Below are 9574 nucleotides of genomic sequence, written 5' to 3'. Positions count from 1 at the left end.
TAGAGATTTTAACTGTGCAAAAACAAGTTTGTAAAAATATTTTACTTCCATCCTACAATCAAAACTATTGTTAGGAGAACCTAGAGCAGCTTTGAGTTCTTTGTCAACAACATTAATGATAAAGAACCTGGATGTGACCATTTGACACAAAAGTGAAATTTATTGAGGATTATTGAACAGTGCATGTTAAATATTTGCTCTTAATTTTGTCTGTATGGCACATAAGTGGTAGGCTACGTATTGTAGTTACTATATTGCTGTTGAAAATGTTGGTGCGGTCATAATTGTTGCTTTCCAAAAGGTTAGCAGTGTTACACAGAGCAATATGAGTCAAAAGCACACTCAATCCAGTAAATGTCATTTTGCTATGAATGTCACTAGATGTCTGGTGAATTCATTGACAGATAATCTCATTTATCACCTAATGCTATGACATAGTCATGCCACTGCAGGCTCAACTTCATTGGCAAACCCACAAAAATAAACACAGCTGCACATCAAAGGCAATAACACAAAAGAAAAAGGCACCACTACCACCTGTATGTACTCAGGGATCACAATGTTAAGCTTTCTGTTGGTATAACATTAGCGTCATGCCTAAAGGATCAAACATTTTAGATTCTGCAGCTGCAAGTTCTTTATTTATTTAACCTTTATTTTGCCAGGGAACACCCATTCAGGTTTACACCCTGCCCTGCCCTTTAGCTGTGCATGTCTAATATCTTTCATATGTTTTTGGCAGAGGCACAAGCCAGCCATCCATATACTGTATATACATTTACAGCTGATATCCCTGAAGAAGAAAGCTTTAGGTTGATCTGTACATTTACCTTTTACAACTATAGTCTCTTATATATTGTCAGGACTTATATTGCTGAACAGTGTATCAGGCCTAATATCATACAGGTGGACCACAATGACTGGAATATCCTGGCACGAGCAGTCGGCAGTGCAAACACAGTTCTCTTTAAAAAGTAAAATGAACTGTATTTCTCCATAGCAGCCATTGTTGAGTTTAATAACAGTGTCTTTTCTGTGTCTCTCTGCTGTTTTTAGAGCGATAAACAGTGTTTCCATTAGCAAAGCTGTCAAAGGCTTCTACTGATTTTATAAGAACTGGTCGATTTAAGAGTTCTTCTATTACTAGTTTCATAAATCCTGTCAGATCCTGAGAGTGTGATTTTCCTAAGGGTTTGTCAGAGCCACTGCCATCATTCACTGGTGAGAGCTTGCATAATATTTCATCAAAACTGGAATGCCTGTTATAAACTAAAGAACTAAGGTGTCTGGGTATGTGCTGCCAAACCAGAAGCTGTTGGTAAATGTGCTGAGGGTTATAATGTAAACCTTTAAGCAGAGCCCTTATATCCCTATTGTTTCTCTCAAAACTGAATGCTGATGTTGCCCAGAGAGGCCCCCAGTTTATCATGCTTTCAGTTAAGTGGATTAACTGATGGCAGTTGAATGCCACATTTTCCTCACCATAAAGTTCTTGCATGTTTACTACAACATGCACCAAGTACTCATGGGCCAGCCAAAACTCATGTTGGAATATTGATTCTTGTAGCAGAATGTGAATGCTAATCAACAAGTACAGATAATGTTCCAGATATTTAGGATGCAGGATACCAGGCAGGACACTAACAGCACAAAATAAAAGGAACATGCACCACTCAGATGCTTTCCACAAGTCTCTACACTTCAGTGACTGTGGAGACCTGGCTATTTCTGATGGTGTCTTCAGACGGAGAAGACGGGAGTCCATTAGTGAAATATGTTGACCTACATACCAAGGTTTCTCAGAGTTGACTGGGTCCAACCACAGAGACACAAGATGTTTGGACACACTAAGTAGAACTGAATGCATGTACTCTGGTACAAATCCAAAAACAATGTCAAATGAGGGAAGTTTAGAAAGCAGGGAAAACCCTTTCACTCCATTTTTGGGGGTGTTAGTGTTTTCAGCCTGTGTTGCATTATCCCTAAACATTTCATCTGACCTTGGTTGTTTCATTTCATCATACGCGTAGGACCTCATGGATCCATTACCCTTTCTGACCATCATGCCAGGGTGTAAACACCAGTCACAGCCATATTCACCATTGAACTGTTTACAGTTGCAGAGGAGCGGCCTTGCCACGGCATCAGAGGAGCAAACCAAGGAGAAGACTTTGGAGGAGTGATGTTGTCTCTCCACTGAAATGGACTTTGGGCTAAATCACAACATTCATCTATAAAAGGCTTTAAAAATGTGTTCATCTTGTGTTTTTCTGGGCCAAACCAAACTCCTGCAACTATCACATTTTCCTTCCTCTGTGGGTAAGGAAGTTCCATCATACAATCAAAACTATTGTTAGGAAAACCTAGAGCAGCTTTTAGTTTTTTGACAACATTGATGATAAAGTTTGGGCTAAATCACAACATTCATCTATAAAAGGCTTTAAAAATGTGTTCATCTTGTGTTTTTCTGGGCCAAACCAAACTCCTGCAACTATCACATTTTCCTTCCTCTGTGGGTAAGGAAGTTCCATCATACAATCAAAACTATTGTTAGGAAAACCTAGAGCAGCTTTTAGTTTTTTGACAACATTGATGATAAAGAACCTGGATGTGAGTATTTGACCCAAAGGTTAACTTTATTGAGGATTGCAACAGTGGATATCAAACAGGTTTGCATTTAGAATTAGCACAAATTTCTAGGATTAAAAACAAATTTTAAAAACAATATAGAAAATAAATGAATGAGTGTATTTCTTATCTTTTTCATCACCATTTGTGTCTCTCTTATACAGTATGAACAAATATAAACCATGATTCTGCAGTAAAAGAATAGTTTCGGCCTTCAGCGTAAGAGAAAAATAAACATACAAATGTTCCTAAATCCTAAAGTTTGTATGAAATATAGCCCACAGTATGACCGTAATAAACATTCAAGCTGAAATGTACACATCCATAAAATCACTGAGATTGCAGCACTTCTTCCCCAACTAACCAGCACTAAAGTCATAAGGGAAAAACATGAGAATGTATTTAGCAAGGATAAAAACGTTTAAATCACTAAAAACAAAAAGCCTTTGGGCTGTCATAGTTGCCTAGTGACTAAGAGCCATACTATAGCGTACTATACAAACTACTGTATAATGTCCCTAATTTGAAACTGACTGGGAACCGTTTCATGATATTCATGTCTCTCCAAATTTTCTCTCTGGCTCTGGATTATAATTGATTATAGGCAACAATTTCCTGCCCCAAAAAAAATTTAAAATCTCAAACTAATTTCTATATTTAAATCACATAAGTCATAGCACATGTAAAAACAACACTCAAAGGGAACAGGAATGGATAACTTAAACTCCAGAGGCCTCGTGATGAACAATGATGACAAACAGTAGGGCTGTCACAACAAACACTGGTGAGCATTTACCTCAATGTGGGGACGAGTGGGAATCGACTGGTCCTGAACACCAGTAAGACAAAAGAGATGGTGACTGACCTCCGATGGAAATCACTAGCACTCACGCCGGTGAGCTTTCAGGGCTCAGATATTGTGGACACCTTTAAATACCTTGATGTCCACCTCAACAATAAACTGGACTGGACCAAAAACACTGATGCCCTGTACAGGAAGGGCCTTAGCCGTCTCCACTTGTTGAGGAGACTGACGTCCTTTGGTGTGTGCGGGGCACTCCTTCGGACATTTTATGATACTGTGGTGGCATCTGCAGTCTTTTACGCTGTTGTGGGTTGGGCAGGAGGTAGTACGGTCAGGGACAGAAAGAGACTTAACAAGCTGGTTAAGAGAGCTGGTTCTGTCCTGGGCTGCCCTCTGGATTCCATCGAGGTGATGGCAGACAGAAGGATGCTGGCAAAACTAACATCCATCATGCATGACCCCTCCCATCCCCTGCACCACACAGTGGTGGTTCTGAACAGTTCTTTTAGCACAAGACTGTTACATCCCCAGTGTAAGAAGCGTTACTGTAGGTCATTCCTCCCCACAGCAATCAGATTATACAATACATCACCATAGTGATAAAATAGGTGAAATTATGAGGGACTATACAATAATGTGATGCGTTACTGGTTAAACGGATTAAAAATCGATGATGTTATTGTTGGTGCTACACTACCTGTTGGAATTAATTTCACAACTTTGGGACTGTATGTGGTCCTGTGGGGGAAGACGCAGCGACCAGTTGGATTTACCGACCTTGGAGCTACTTGAAAGGGAGTGATGTTTCCACTACTCGGTGGGACTTAACGGTAAGTTTAAAGAAACACAAGTTGCATGTCCGTTAATGTGTTGTTTCTGCAACTTTAGAGAGAATTGTTCTAAGGCTGGAGAAGTTACTATGTCTGCATTATGCCAGTTAAAATGTGGGGTTTCTCAGTTACACACTTTGTTTAGTGTTACACATCTCTTATCGTTGGTACATATACCATTGTTTCCCTATCAACGGAGGAGAAATTCAAATTAATGCCAGTGCAGTTTGTTGTGCTGTCCACTTTCGACACAACACCTGCAACAGGAGTTGTGCGCATTCACAAACTATCCTCTCATTTTTAGGAAGTGGCTCTCTGGTTTTAATATTCTGAAATAATTACAGACTATTTGGAATTATGAGGGATGCAAAGCTAATCTAGAGGTACCCAAGATTAAACATTAAAAGGCTGGAAATGAGCAAAACGAACATGCCATGGTCACTTTAAGTATTCCTTCACCCTCTCAAGCTCCTCTGCCCTCTGAGACATCTTAAAGTCAAACAAACAATCAAAAAAGCACATTAAAAAAAAAAAAAAACATTTTATATTCACTATCGGAAATTTACTGGATTATTTTTAATATGTTTACAGAATTCAAAGTGATCTACATAAATGATTTTATTGTGATGCGTTCTCTTTACCTGGGATTGAGTCATCATCTGTCTTGAGCGACAGTTCAACTGCTTCTGTCAGGGTTTTCTCCAGGTCATCCAGGATTTCCTCCTATTTCATCACCAAAACCTTCATCACTCAGTCAAATATTGTGTTCAACATCAAAAATGCTCATACATTTTAATATGAATATACTGTATGTTCAGAGACTGGTTGATAATGGTGGTTAATGGCTGTAGACTGTAGGCTTTTATGTTTATAATCTATATATCTTAGATTCATAATCATTTGCACATTTGTGACAGAACCTTCAGGCCTTTTACTGGCAAAGGCAGCTTTCATAAGAATACATATTCCACTTGAGTATATAAATGGAAGTACTGTAAATGGAATCGTGGATGGACATTTTATGATACTGTGGTGGCATCTGCAGTCTTTTACGCTGTTGTGGGTTGGGCAGGAGGTAGTACGGTCAGGGACAGAAAGAGACTTAACAAGCTGGTTAAGAGAGCTGGTTCTGTCCTGGGCTGCCCTCTGGATTCCATCGAGGTGATGGCAGACAGAAGGATGCTGGCAAAACTAACATCCATCATGCATGACCCCTCCCATCCCCTGCACCACACAGTGGTGGTTCTGAACAGTTCTTTTAGCACAAGACTGTTACATCCCCAGTGTAAGAAGCGTTACTGTAGGTCATTCCTCCCCACAGCAATCAGATTATACAATACATCACCATAGTGATAAAATAGGTGAAATTATGAGGGACTATACAATAATGTGATGCGTTACTGGTTAAACGGATTAAAAATCGATGATGTTATTGTTGGTGCTACACTACCTGTTGGAATTAATTTCACAACTTTGGGACTGTATGTGGTCCTGTGGGGGAAGACGCAGCGACCAGTTGGATTTACCGACCTTGGAGCTACTTGAAAGGGAGTGATGTTTCCACTACTCGGTGGGACTTAACGGTAAGTTTAAAGAAACACAAGTTGCATGTCCGTTAATGTGTTGTTTCTGCAACTTTAGAGAGAATTGTTCTAAGGCTGGAGAAGTTACTATGTCTGCATTATGCCAGTTAAAATGTGGGGTTTCTCAGTTACACACTTTGTTTAGTGTTACACATCTCTTATCGTTGGTACTTATACCATTGTTTCCCTATCAACGGAGGAGAAATTCAAATTAATGCCAGTGCAGTTTGTTGTGCTGTCCACTTTCGACACAACACCTGCAACAGGAGTTGTGCGCATTCACAAACTATCCTCTCATTTTTAGGAAGTGGCTCTCTGGTTTTAATATTCTGAAATAATTACAGACTATTTGGAATTATGAGGGATGCAAAGCTAATCTAGAGGTACCCAAGATTAAACATTAAAAGGCTGGAAATGAGCAAAACGAACATGCCATGGTCACTTTAAGTATTCCTTCACCCTCTCAAGCTCCTCTGAGACATCTGAAAGTCAAACAAACAATCAAAAAAGCACATTAAAAAAAAAAAAAAACATTTTATATTCACTATCGGAAATTTACTGGATTATTCTTAATATGTTTACAGAATTCAAAGTGATCTACATAAATGATTTTATTGTGATGCGTTCTCTTTACCTGGGATTGAGTCATCATCTGTCTTGAGCGACAGTTCAACTGCTTCTGTCAGGGTTTTCTCCAGGTCATCCCGGATTTCCTCCTATTTCATCACCAAAACCTTCATCACTCAGTCAAATATTGTGTTCAACATCAAAAATGCTCATACATTTTAATATGAATATACTGTATGTTCAGAGACTGGTTGATAATGGTGGTTAATGGCTGTAGACTGTAGGCTTTTATGTTTATAATCTATATATCTTAGATTCATAATCATTTGCACATTTGTGACAGAACCTTCAGGCCTTTTACTGGCAAAGGCAGCTTTCATAAGAATACATATTCCACTTGAGTATATAAATGGAAGTACTGTAAATGGAATCGTGGATAAAGATAAATGTGTAGCACAATATACTTCACTACATCATTAATGCATTTCTTATAAATTGTGACAAACCTTCAGCTCATTCAGCTGGGTCAACATAGCAGCTTTAGCCTCCTCAAACATGGTGTTCTTTGAAACGTGTACGTGAATCTGAAGAGCATCCCTCATCCGTTGCAGTGAACCCTGTCCTCTACAATCTGCTGCTTCTACAGTTAAACAGAAAATTGTTGTCAAACTTAAATGTTATGCAGTTATGATGAATGTAAATGTGAATTAATAGTGGCAGGTTGTAAACAGTATGTCAGGGTTTTTTTTGTACTTTTATAGCATTCTTGCATGGTTTCCTCGATTTTCTCTTCCAGACCGTTGTAGATAGTTTTCTTACGCTCTCGGATGGTTTTGTTGAGTTTTGTCTTAATTTTGTCCTCCTTAAAGACAGAATATAAAGTGTTTTAACATAATGTCAAGGCATTGCAAATAAAGCTCATCTGCTCAGTTTCAATATTTAGCATATTAGAATTCTTCATACACAGTGTGTGTGTCAGCAGAGCTGTAAAAACGGGTCCTGGAGAAAGTTTGGAAAAGCCCCAGGAAAGAAGTAACAAAGGGACACAGGTCATTAAAGCAGTGCCGGCCTTTGATGATCCAGTATCAGAAATGACCTTACAGGAGGAGCTGCCAGAGGCCATTAAGCAGATTGTCTCTTTACTAGAAGTTCCACATGAACAACAAGAATGTTTGCAAGAAATACTGGAATGCCCACTGTTTAAGGAGGCAGTCTAAAAAGACAACAGACAAGCCCAAAAAGATGAAAAAGCATTACTCATCTCCAAGGAAAGCACACCAGTGACAAAAACTACCCTGGTGCAGGAAGAAGAATATATGGAGGGCTTGATAGTAAACTTGTATTCCCCCATCACACCTGTACCATTGGAGGAGGAAAAAGCAGACCTTTGGGAAAAACAGAATGAAGAAATGGAGGAGAATGCAAAAAATCTGGTCATGGATGAGTGAAAGGAAGAACTGGATTTCGAGGAGAAAGAGAAAAACAGCAAGAGGAGTTGGAGAAGGGAGAATAATAAAAGTGCAACAGCTAAAATGCATAAAATAGGAAATTGATATTTAGTAAGTAAGGTTAATAATAAGATGATTTATGTGTACTTTGTTTACAAGTACTATTCAAATGTGTAAAGCTAAAATGAGAAATGACTGTATTGAAAAATTTTATACTTAGAGTGAAATGTTTAGCTGAGTAAAGGAAAAGAAAACCGAATGAGGGAAAAAATAACTTTGAATCATGGTGACAGTTGTTGGCTGCAGGTACTCCCTGGGTGTGGCCAAGAGTGACCAAGAAGAATGCAAAAGCTTAAAGGCCAGAGAGAAGTGACAGTAGGCAAAAGAAGGAAGTTTGATTGGAAAGGATGAAGCCGACATGACAAGAACCCTTTAAAAACAACAGGAAAAAAAGAGGAACAGGAACTTGATCAGCAGATGCTGCCAGAGGCTCTGTCCGGTTGTTTTTCGAAGATCCAGGAGAAGAAAAAAACAAACTGAAGCAAGCTGAGAGGACATCTCAGTTGCAGCTTGGAATGGGAGACAACAGAAGCCACTACCTAGAGCATGAGGTCAACAATAGATGGTTAAAGAGTTCACTAAACTCAAAATTTCATTAACAAATATGCAAGTCCCTACTTAGAGGGAATCTATGAGGGAATAGTGATTTTCAACAAAATGCCACAACCACCAACTCAAACCAATTGAGGACTGGTGATCAGTGAGAGACTTTTTGACTTTTATTCAGTGATTGAGAGCTCAACAACAATGATGTTAATCAGTATAATAGCTTAGATTAATGTTCAATAAAATCAATTTATTTAGTGGTAAGCTAATCCAACAGCCTTATTGCTTACTGCCATGCTGTAACTCCCTGGGCACCGACCCAGAAGCCCCCTGAGCTCTAAACTCCTATGGAGATCATTTTGCCCTGGGTATGAGGAAGACACAAGGTGGGCCTGTGCTGACTGTTCCACTGAAGTCTTCCTCACATTAGACAAATAAATAAGACCTTTTACCTCTGTCTTGAGAAAGATCAGTTGCAGTTCGACAGCTTTGTTCATTTCAGTGAGTCTCTGTGTGTTGACTGAAAACTTATTGATGACTCCGTTGAATGGTCCACGTTCTGCTTCATTTCTGAAACAGTAACAAGTTGAAATGTTTCATATTGGTAACAATGTAAAATCTCCATATTATTATTACATGATTTCTATATATGTACGTATGACATGGTATAATTTGAGGAGTTTCATAGTAAAATGTAAAATATTTTAATTCAAATTCTCCATAGTCTGTAATATGTGTCATCCAAGGTTTATGTTCCCATTAAATAAATTTCTTACGGAAAGGTCTTCCTGAATTCCTCATCAATGCTGTCAGTCAGGGATGAAGACAACATCACATTCAGGTATATTTGTTTCCTTTTCTTTGGTTTGTAGGTACCACTGTTCTCAACTACACACCTCAATGTCCCATGAAAACCGCTACATGCTTGTTTCTTAGGAAAAACACAAAAAATGTCTTTAAAAGCACTCCTATAAATGACAAAGTCAGTTGTTTTAATGAAATTATTGTTGAAATACATACAGGATATAAGATGGACTCCAACTTTTTTTCACATGAGCTTTTTGATTTTTCAACCCCCTCAGTAAGGCATCTATCAAAAGCCTCATT

General features: G+C 38.7%; 1 protein-coding gene across 1 annotated transcript; it reads right to left on the bottom strand.

Moving 5' to 3' along the window:
* Positions 1–6200: 6200 nt before the first annotated feature.
* LOC109953517 (nuclear GTPase SLIP-GC-like) lies at positions 6201–9568 on the bottom strand. The gene is made up of 7 exons (XM_020589002.1): positions 9488–9568; positions 9244–9398; positions 8920–9037; positions 7167–7275; positions 6920–7053; positions 6481–6562; positions 6201–6328 (listed from the first exon to the last, which is right to left on the bottom strand). The coding sequence occupies exons 2-7, from the start codon at positions 9297–9299 to the stop codon at positions 6285–6287; spliced, it is 543 nt and encodes a 180-aa protein (XP_020444658.1). The 5' UTR covers positions 9300–9398; positions 9488–9568; the 3' UTR covers positions 6201–6284.
* Positions 9569–9574: the final 6 nt, after the last annotated feature.

This window comes from Monopterus albus, unplaced genomic scaffold (assembly GCF_001952655.1).
Source record: "Monopterus albus unplaced genomic scaffold, M_albus_1.0 scaffold724.1, whole genome shotgun sequence".
Lineage (NCBI taxonomy): Eukaryota > Metazoa > Chordata > Actinopteri > Synbranchiformes > Synbranchidae > Monopterus > Monopterus albus.
The sequence above is the reverse complement of the archived record's forward strand: the minus strand, read 5'-3'. Positions and strand labels throughout refer to the sequence as shown.